Here is a 10,887-nt window from a genome sequence, read left to right as displayed (position 1 = left end):
AAGCTGTCACCGCTTCGGCGGAAGAGCACGAGTTTTATGCCCGGCACGACGAACAGGCCGGACACCGAAAAACTCTTCGCCCGGTTGGCGCAGGCTGTGGACTACCTCAGCGACGATACGGCAGAGGCGGTCACGCTAAATAGGTGAGCAACGCTGTTGTTACGAGAACGGCATTGACGATATGCGTTGTCTACGTTGTAGCCACCAGCTTTCGGCCTTGCTTGGTGATTAATTTGTATTCATGGAGATAACGAATGCTGCAGATAAAGGCTAGTGCAAGCGGCCATTGACCTGACCTTCATTTCGGCTGATTGTTATTTTTGGGGACTGTAGATATAAATAATCATGAGCCGGAACTACGAGGGGTTTCTATTCAGTCACTGAGCCCTCCGTTCCACCCACGGAACGCGGCGGAACGCGCCACGAATTAACATCGTATGTTGGCATGCGCAGCATATGGCAAGAACAGTGACTATATTCTGTGAAAGAAGAACGGAAGGAGCACGAGACAGAGGCACTAACACGTGAGTTATAACTACTACAAAAAGACAACAACCTCAAGAGTATATAGTAACTGATGCCTTTGCCTGTGGCTCGTGTTCTTTCTGTCCATCTTCGTAAAGTGTCCGCTGTTCTTGCCTTATGGCGGTCGAGGTCGAGATGCCTCACCCATGTGCAATCCAATTTGGTGATGCGATGTCTGTTGAGGGATGGAAACTGCTTGGTGGCCCATAGCTGTCCGAGGCCGGCAACGGTCACCGAGAGCAGATGTCCCCGGCATAATATTTTTGTCTATGCGGATGCAGTTTTCCACGTGGTGGCCAAACCGAAGCTCAGAACTATGGTGGCTAGATGGGCATACTCAGAACTTTTGTATGATGTCCTGTGTCCGCGTGTGTCAGCGTGTTCTTTCACACGTGTTAATCTATCTGATGTGGGGATAATGTTTAGTCGCAGTACATGTCTAGACAGTCAAACGTTCCTTCCTCCACGCAGGCGCAAAACGCGCGTGGTCGGCGAGGCGCAACCTCGAAAGGAGCAGCAGCAGCAACAGTTGAAGCAAGAGACGTGGGAGTTGGACCCTGCTGGAGCACCAAATCAACTAAATCTGTTTGTTTCCTCTGCGAAGTAAGTCGGCTTATCCATCCTTTCTTTTTTTTTTTTTTTGATACACCAGAACAAGTTTTTTTTTTAAAGACGGCGTATACGAATGCCAGGAGATTGGTGAGAGCCAGTGGTCCGTATTTAGTCGTATTACACTCTGCTACTACTAGTTAGCACTGACTTAAGTGGCCTAAGTGATGGCGCTAATGTTTACTTAATTATGGACAATACCGGAATGGCAGGAAACAATCGTATAAACAAAGCCACGAGAGATGCTCTACTTACCGAGGGGGGGGGGGCGACGGCCGTGATGTCTTCTAATGGTCGCTTCCTGGGGCCACTGCGCGAGCAAGATTAGCCAGTCAATCGGATAAAATACATACAGATTCCGACGTTACTCTTACAGGTGTGCGTATAATTAATAGCTCCGATCATCATTATGATCATCGGCCCGACTTCACATTTCACCGGTCAACCAGCCATCAGTCAACCAACAGGCCTCTCTCACTTTTCACTAGTCAACCGAGTCTTGTGCTTTCTGCTGTCGCGTTATACCTGCGACCTTAGTTTCATCTTCCCACCTAATTTTCTGCCTCACACCTACATGATTTCCTTCTCTTGGAATACAGTGAGTTACGCTTAACGACCAGCGGTTCTCCTGCCCATGCGCTATGGGCTCGGTCCATGTCCATCTATGTATATACAGGGCGTTTCGGCTAAAAAGCACAAAGCAATAAAAATTTAAAAATGAGTACTACGCGTCTTCAGCTAGCGCAGCATTGTTCTTGGCTGTATGTAGCACGTCAAAATATTTTTTTATCCACCAAGCGTGATAATTAACAAATATTGCTGAATGAGCTTTTTTTTTGAAATATTGACTATAAAGAAAAAATTTCAATACAAGACTTGTAGCTCTTATGCAGAAGTAACAAAATTTTCAATTACAGTAAGTTAACAACGCTGGTTAATTTTTGTCCAGGGTTTGTGTAAAGTGCTCTAAATTTAAAAAAAATACCACGTGATTGCCACCTAACGCACGGCGCTTTGAGTGCCCTCGAATTTAAGTTAAACAAAATAGAGGAAGCTTCCCATGCACGAAAGTCGCTTGAACAGGCTATCGGTGACTACGATGGACATTAAGCGATGGTTGGACAGACGAATGCATAGATGGATGGACGGATGCAAGAACGAATGGACGGAAGCACGGACGGACTGACGGACGCTTCGCCCCACTCATCATCATTCACTCCATGGATATGCTGTCATTTTTATTATTTATCATACTACAAGTAACGTCCTCTAGTATACTAGAGAATGTTACTTGTGGTACGATATTCAAATTGTACGATATATCGTACCATTTGCATTTTTCAGCGTATATGTAATTCGTTATATGTTCAAGTACTGGCACTCTACGGCCGGTTCAAAAACTAACGAGAGGTGGCTGCATACGATTACGACAGGCCGCTGAGCCCACGTCTTAAGGAGCTTCACTCCTAAAAAAAGAAAGAGAAAAGGTCTGCGCTGCGCCGAACGATGCCACCGGTCTCGTATTGCAATGCACATGGCAGCCGCTTTTTCGTCAGTTTATTGTCCTCGTTTCTTTCTTTCACCCCCCCCCCCTTTTTTTTCTTAATGGTACCATCTAACCATCGCTTAATGTCCATCGTAGTCACAGATAGCCTGTTCAAGCGACCTTCGTGCATGAGAAGCTTTCGTTAATTCGTTCAACTTACATTTGAGGGCACTCAAACAACCACGCTTTAGGCGGCAATCACCTGTTTTTTTTTTAATTTCGTGCACTTTAAACAAACCCTGGAAAAAGTTAACCAGCGCTGTTAGCTTACCGTAACTTGAAAATTTTGTTACTTCTGCATAAGAGCTACAAGTCTTGTATTGAAAAATTTATCTTTAGAGTCAATATTTAAAAAAAGTTCATAAGCAATCCTGGTTAATTACCGCGCTTGGCAAAAAAAATATTCTGACGTGCTACATACAGCTAAGAACAATACCGCGCTAGCTAGAGACTCGTATAGCACTCATTTAAATTTTTTATTGCTTGGTGCTTAGCTGAAGCACCCTGTATGCACATATGCACTGACGTCCGTGCGGCCACCATTGCGTTGTGCAGAAAACACAGTGAAAGGCGTGCTTTATATTTCGATCTGCTCATCTCCGGAACAGCGAAGCTGCGAATTGTGCAACAAAATGGCGCATAACAACGTCTCGTGAATAACCCCCATATAGCAGCCTTGTTTATGATGTGTGCCGTCAGTGTTATTTATGACCACTGTGTTCTACGTGTGCCACTATTCTTTCTTCGAAAAACTAGTTCCCTTCGCACGTGACACACGTCCCGACTTTCGAAATATAGAACACAACCATCAACGACTACTTGCGATGTTCATGCGTCTAATTAAATAGTGTGCCTATTACTTATTCACTTCGAGGCACGTGTTACCTCCGCGAAACTTAAGCTGAGATGTGGTCGGTGACGTCACGCAGCAGCGATCAGGGGTGGATAAGCGATTTTTCTGAAAAGGCAGAAGGGAGCGGCCACGGCAGTCTAGTGGTTATAATGGCGCTCGACTACCTACCCGAAGGTCATGGTTTCGAATCTCGGCCATGGCTGCCGCGTTTATAATGAAGGCCAAAACGCCTTATATTTAGGTGCACCCTAGAGATCTCGAGGTGGTCGAAATTTCTGGAAGCCTCCTCCATGGCAACCCACATAATCATATATACCGTATTTTTGGGATGCTAAACCCCAACGAGTATTGATGAAAATGGAGGGCGCCAGCTTAATGGAAGTGTGCACACAATACCTAAAGCTCAGGACATCCGGGCAAACCCTGCTTCCCCTCGAATTTACATCCATACGTGGCAGCCATGCTTTGTCTAGCAGGAATTCCAAGACTGTCCAGTAAATAACAATCTTCAAATGCATATCCCTTCGAAATTAGCTAGAAGAAGCGTTATCGCTTTGCGTTTATGAGCGTCTTAAACTGCCCTTACACACGTTCCTGGCAAACCATAGCATAAAAGAGAATCAATTAGTTAGTATGTATTGAGGTTTCGTGCTTTAAGCGTGTATACCATAGCTCTGTAAAATTTTCGTTCAACACAAAGCCACAATAGTTATAGCTTTAAGTTCACGCAATCAGAAGTATGTCTTTTCAGCGGGACGAATTTCACCGGTAATGTTAAGATGCTTTTCAGTGCCGAGAAGCTCGTTAGTCTAGTTCCTAGCCTGTTCCAGATAAACACCAAGCAAAGCTGCCTTTGATGAATGATTTCAAGTGTATATATGCTCATTTAAATATACACGCGCATGCAAGTTGCGTGTAACATATACAAACATTCCCACTGATGCAGACCAGACGAGGATGCAGCAAACAACGCCCGAATAAGAAAGGTAAGTTTATTTCCGCTTCTGTCAGAGGGCCAACATTTTTCTTTCAGCGATGACAATGGTTGCAATGTAGTCTTGTCAGCTAATTATCTGAACAATTTTGACGCAGTGCTAAATGATGGAGATATGATAAGGAACTAGCAGCATGTTCGTTTTCAAAACCAGACTGCCTGTAAACCACAATTGCAACGCAGACAGTTCAACGCCTGAGATCACCGAGAGACATACTTGAAAAAAAGACACACTACTAGAGCAAAAACTTGACGAAGATAACACATGAAATCCCCGCCCAGGCAAGCTTGAAAGCCAACTCCTCAGCCGACATTGTGTCGGTGGCAGAAACACAACTGATTGTGTTAAGTAACGCGTGGTTTCATAGTGTTTGGTTAGGTATAGGTTGAGTTATGTAAGGTCAAGTTGCGTTATAGGCAAGCATTGGTTGGCTTTCAATAGGTTAGGTTTGGTCAATCAAGCCAATGGATGCGTAACTTCGAAAAAGAGATGTATGGCACTGATCTCATATTTTAACCAGCTGTAAAGAAGGTGGCACTTCGTGATAATATATTAGAGTAGTATTTTCAGTGTCTGAGAACATCGCGATACTCTTCGTCATGAAAATCCATCCCAGACTGAACACAAGAAAATGCATGCAAAAACATATGATGATTGCCAAACATCTGGTACCGATGGCTTGCTAATAAATCACAAAGTGTATCGATAAGTTAGAGTTGAAGAAAGAGACGGGTGAGCTCTCCTTTATATCCACCAACAAGGACTGTAGTGAAACTAGTAAATGAGCTTGTTTCAGCGCGTTAGGCGTTTGGTGCGTCGTCAAGGTGTGCCTCGGTGTGGACGCGTGTGAATGTGTTGCAGTCAATTTAAAAAAAAAAGGTGTAGTGAAACAAAGGTTGGCAGCCACACGCATGAACATGGAGTACGAGAAACCCATGAGGCAAAAGTCTGATTTGTAGTTGTGTACTCCCAGTCCTTCATTCCCACACATTTACTTGGCTTTCGCTTGACTAGGCACTTTGCTTGAATCGAGTATATAGATGTGATGGAATCAACATTACCTTCAACCAGTATAGCCCCGCCGCGGTGGTCTAGAGGCTAAGGTACTCGGCTGCTGACCCGCAGGGCGCGGGTTCGAATCCCGGCTGCGGCGGCTGCATTTTCGATGGAGACGGAAATGTTGTAGGCCCGTGTGCTCAGATTTGGGTGCACGTTAAAGAACCCCAGGTGGTCTAAATTTCCGGAGCCCTCCACTACGGCGTCTCTCATAATCATATGGTGGTTTTGGGACGTTAAACCCCGCATATCTATATATCAACCAGTATAGTGGGGCGCAACCCAACATCGGCGTCTCTCCACTCGCTGAAGGCAACGCTTCTCCTTCATTCAATAAATAATAATAATGATAAAGACGAAATTAAGCATTCCCAAACCATATGCAAGAACGCAACATTCACGAGATACCCTCTCCACTCAGCGCTGCATTTACTCGAGTTCCCCCTGTGGGAACATGCAGGCGGCTTTTAATTGGGAGTGTTTGCCACAAGCGCTTTGATAATCTTGTATTGTTGCACAAGTGAATAGGTAAATATATATAGTAGAGATATGGTATACAGCAATTCGTGAAACATAGCGACGAGGCAGATGTATTTGATTGGCTTGACGCGACAAGTAGCATGTAAGATTGGTATGATGGTAAGTGGGTCATATTTTGCTTCACCAACAGAAGCCGTTTACTCGGTGAGATCAAGCATCACAGTCAAAACAGTATGGGATAAAATTCAAGCTGAGCATTGAGATGAAGATCCAGTATACTTGCTTGGCTACTGTGCGCCCTGAATGAATGTGTTCCAATGCTTACCTCAGATGAATAAGCAGACAACGAAGCATACAGCGACGGCGGTAAACATGCATAGTTTCAATGGTGACGAATCCGGCGAAAAAAGTGAGGTATGTTTGGTTTTACGCACTACAAGGTATTTGATGTCAAATGTGAATCGTATGGGACGGCAATAGTCAGATGGATCGGTGAACAGGAGCACGAACTTTCAACCAAACTGAAGCAGTTTCATGAAAACGGCATTCACGCAGACTGCGTTGCTGTACCTCGGCCGCTATCGTACAAATAATATGGCAGTTCAGCGAAAGGCTTGTAGTCTCAATGGCAGGTCGTGTATCTTCAAGAAGGAGTAGTCGCGCTTCGCATTATGCACGCCTATTGTATGCATGGTTGCATTTTCGAAAAACAATCGTAGGTGAGAACTTCGCGTTGATCAAATTGCTGTGACGCCCTCCAAGTTAAGCACAATATGCAGCGGCGGCTGTTGGTTCACACTCACGCTCGTCGTCGTCATTTTTTTTTTTTGGTTGGTCAACTTGGGGATGTGCGAGTTTTTTGGATTTCATATGCCACCACGTATATAAAAGTTTCACTACAGAGTCAGGTGAGTGGGTGCTTTAAAGTATGTTCCCCGTGCTTTTTTGCAGCGTTTTGTCGAAAAGTTGGTACGCCGATCGAGCGCACCAACGCCAAGCAAACCAGCAGAGGTGACAAGCGCCATATCGGCGCTTGGTCGGAAGATCTCATCGAAGCGGGACCAGACGGCGCCAACGACTTTGGACGCCACCGTTGCGGACGTCAGCCGACGCAAGGAGCGCTCGGCGCTGCTGGACTTGTTCCCCTCCCGCGACAGCAGGAGGAGCGCCCAGAAGCTCCGACGAGACGCCCAGAACGAGACCGCGACCGAGAAGAGAAGTGGATCCGGGACAACGGTGCCTTTTGCCGCGATCGCCCCGGGCGCGTCGCCCGCGCATCCTGCGGCACCGCCGGCCAACAAGGATAATCCGAAAGTACCGTGTGACTTCCTAGTGGAGCGTGACGAAGGTGCCCATGCTGTCGTCGTGAAAGCTGAGGAGCCGCTAGTTACCGTTCACTCCGTGTCTAAGAGACCGAAAGAACGAGAAGCTCATCCTTCCAAAACTCGGGTAACATACTCGCAAGACGCGGGATAGACGTTCCGTTATACGAGAACAGAAACAACCCTTTTCGTCCCACCGTGGTGGTCTACATAAGCATGCACATAAGGAAGGGCAGGGGGGGGGGGGCACAATGTAAGCCCCATACATGAACTTAATAGGGAGGCGATTGCAACGAGCATTAGCAACCCCCGCCCTTCCTTATGTGCATGCTTGTTATAGACCACCATGGTGGGGCGACTGCGCGCGCCTGGTCTATAGATCCCTGTGGGACTTGACTGCTGAGCCGCTTGCGGGACGGAACCCGAGTTTCGGCAGTCGCGTTTCTATGAAGAAATGTTAGGGGCCTACAACTTAGATTTAGGTTCTCGTTTATTAGAACTTGTCGTTGGGGTAGTTGGTAGCTCTTCATATTGTGTGTTGATTAGCGCAACTTAGAAAACCTCTAGAAACACTCACACATTATCTGTGTGCGCTGTGCGTGGTGTGTGTTTCTCGAGTGAAAGCGAGTCTGAATGTGAGAGTATGGTCTACGGATTTGTAAGTTGCGCTTAATTGCAATAGGTTTTCGTTAAAGATACCCATGGTTTTTCGAAATTTCCTAATCCCTACTCTGCAGCACCCCCCACAATCATTGTGGTTTGGGCACACAAAAACCCTACCTACCACATTAAGAACACATTGCGAGGCGTACCGTTGCGTGGGAAGTTTCGAAAAGTTTAGTACACTAATGTACCGGTCATGTCAACGCAGTATGCTAGCTAGATCTCTAAACGGCACGCAAGGCTCAATATGGCCGCCGGTTAGAGGCGGGAGGATTGGGCAAAATACCTGGTGAGAGACTATTTCATGCATTTCGAACTTATCTTCAAGATTTGCTGTACGCATTGAATAGACGGCTTCGCTGTCCTGGCTCTCGCAGAACGAAATGTTCTGATAGCTGAGGTGAGTTGAAACTCCTTTGTTGCAAGTTCAGCGCCCAGAATTCTGACTTGTACGACGATCCTTTGCGCTTTTTTGCAGAACGCAAATGGGCAGAAGTTTCCCGACAAGCACGATAAATCCTCCGTCGCCAGCTCTACGGCGATGGACCCGCAACCGGCCGGCTCATGCGAGGGCTCCACCGTCAAGCGCAGGACGACGCGAAGCGGCAGCCACCGCCGCAAGAAGCGTGCCCAAGAAGACCTGCTAGCAGCCCTGAACAAGGGTGGTGAGCGCGTTCCGCATAAATGTTTCATGTTTTGAGTTCATTCTATTCTACGAGAGTTGTAAGCCGTCCTGGCAAGGAAGGCAGATTAACGGTCAAGTAGCAGCTTACGGTCATGTGGAAGGGCTTTGAAAGGTGATAGCCTTTTCTGGAACACCTCACACGATTCAGCCACCCGGCCAAAGTTCATTGTACTCTACGAGAGCTGTGAGTCGTCCTGGCAAGGAAGGCAGATTAACGGTCAAGTAGCAGCTTACGGTCATGTGGAAGGGCTTTGAAAGATGATGGCCTTTTCTGGAATACCTCACACAATTCAGCCACCCGGCCAAAGTTCATTGTACTCTACGAGAGCTGTAAGCCATCCTGGCAAGGAAGGCAGATTTACGGTCAAGTAGCAGCTTACGGTCATGTGGAAGGGCTTTGAAAGATGATAGCCTTTTCTGGAATACCTCACACGATTCAGCCACCCGGCCAAAGTTCATTGTACTCTACGAGAGCTGTAAGCCGTCCTGGCAAGGAAGGCAGATTTACGGTCAAGTAGCAGCTTACGGTCATGTGGAAGGGCTTTGAAAGATGATAGCCTTTTCTGGAATACCTCACACGATTCAGCCACCCGGCCAAAGTTCATTGTACTCTACGAGAGCTGTAAGCCGTCCTGGCAAGGAAGGCAGATTAACGGTCAAGTAGCAGCTTACGGTCATGTGGAAGGGCTTTGAAAGATGATAGCCTTTTCTGGAATACCTCACACAATTCAGCCACCCAGCCAAAGTTCATTGTACTCTACGAGAGCTGTAAGCCGTCCTGGCAAGGAAGGCAGATTAACGGTCAAGTAGCAGCTTACGGTCACGTGGAAGGGCTTTGAAAGATGACAGCCTTTTCTGGAATACGTCCCACGATTCATCCACCCGGCCAAAGCTTAAGCACTTTCTAAACGCCCAGCCATCTTGAGCTGGTGGCTGCGTTCATACCCGCGAACATTGTCGACTAAAAAGCAAGCATTAGGCACATCTGAGGCTCAACATCAATTCGTTAGTATTGGGTAGTGTGTGCCTTTACTAGAAAACACATAGATACGTTATTCTAAAGACCCCACGGTGTTTCTTAGGTCGCACTGTAAGTGCAGCGATATGCACGAAAATGTCCTCTGCCGATATTATGGTGCTGCTACTTGGCAGGACGAAATTTGTACGAAAACAGCTTGACAGGTGATAGCGGATAAGGGCCGGAGCTCACGCAGTGCTGCCAGCAGTCATCTTTTGACGACATTCGCTGCGAAGCACGGAGACACGCGGAACATATCTTATTTAAATTATTGCTCCAAAGTTTTAGATCATGAATTCATATTGTAGATCAGCATACATCAAAAATGTACGACTTGCCTATAATGAATAGGGAACATTCCGCCAAGCCTGAAAACTAAGCAGGCACACAAGAGGGCTTATTTGGGCTGATTGGTGTACATGAAGGAAAACGATAAGCATAGGGTGCCACAAGACAATAGGACAAAAACAGACCCAGGCGCTGCCCGGATCTGTCTGCATTATACATAATGATGTAATCTATAATATCGGTAACTCTGCAAATTCATTTTAATCTCACTGGCGGGCACACAAAGCTCGATGCAAATGCTTTTTTGTATTTCGCTCCGGTGTTACTGTTGTTTTCGCAGCTAATAATTGAAGAAGCGACGTCGTAACAAAGTGAAAGTCGCATCAAGCCTTACTTTTATGATTAGAGTGTTATAAATTTCGTCAGTAGAAAACATGATGCGTATAAAGCTCACAAGCGTGAAAAACAAGCATAATTGAGGCCTCTTCTCACCCTGTTGAAACCTGTCGGAATGCGTAGCAACAACTTTGGATGTGACGCCCTGCCACTGTGGCCTAGTGGTCTAGTGGTACTCGGCGGCTGACCCGCAGGCCGCGGAATCGAATCCTGGCTGCGGCGGCTGTATTTTCGATGGAGGCGAAAATGCTGTTGGCTCATGTACTCCAGATTTAGGTACAGGTTAAAGAACCACAGGTGGTGGAAATTTTCGGAGCCCTCGTCTCTCATAATCACATAGTGGTTTTGGCACGTTAAACCCCAAATATCAAACTCTGAATGCGACTACATTTGCATCAGCCGTACAAATGAAGTTCAGATTTGTGTGACTGCCCCGACGGGGCACATGAGA

General features: G+C 46.5%; 1 protein-coding gene across 2 annotated transcripts in view; it reads left to right on the top strand.

Annotated features, from left to right (window-relative positions):
* Positions 1-391: 391 nt before the first annotated feature.
* LOC119161047 (uncharacterized) overlaps positions 392-10,887 on the top strand; it is a 43,534-nt gene continuing 33,038 nt past the window's right edge. For both annotated transcript variants that reach the window (XM_037413374.2, XM_075889774.1), the window contains exons 1-5: positions 392-524; positions 997-1,128; positions 4,480-4,519; positions 7,016-7,513; positions 8,528-8,714. In XM_037413374.2, the coding sequence (XP_037269271.2) occupies positions 457-524; positions 997-1,128; positions 4,480-4,519; positions 7,016-7,513; positions 8,528-8,714 (925 nt within the window). In that variant the 5' untranslated portion in view covers positions 392-456. The remainder of the gene's footprint in view (positions 525-996; positions 1,129-4,479; positions 4,520-7,015; positions 7,514-8,527; positions 8,715-10,887) is intronic.

This window comes from Rhipicephalus microplus, chromosome 3 (genome assembly GCF_043290135.1).
Source record: "Rhipicephalus microplus isolate Deutch F79 chromosome 3, USDA_Rmic, whole genome shotgun sequence".
Taxonomy (NCBI): domain Eukaryota; kingdom Metazoa; phylum Arthropoda; class Arachnida; order Ixodida; family Ixodidae; genus Rhipicephalus; species Rhipicephalus microplus.
Note: the sequence above shows the minus strand (reverse complement) of the source record. Positions and strands in the feature narration are given on the sequence as shown.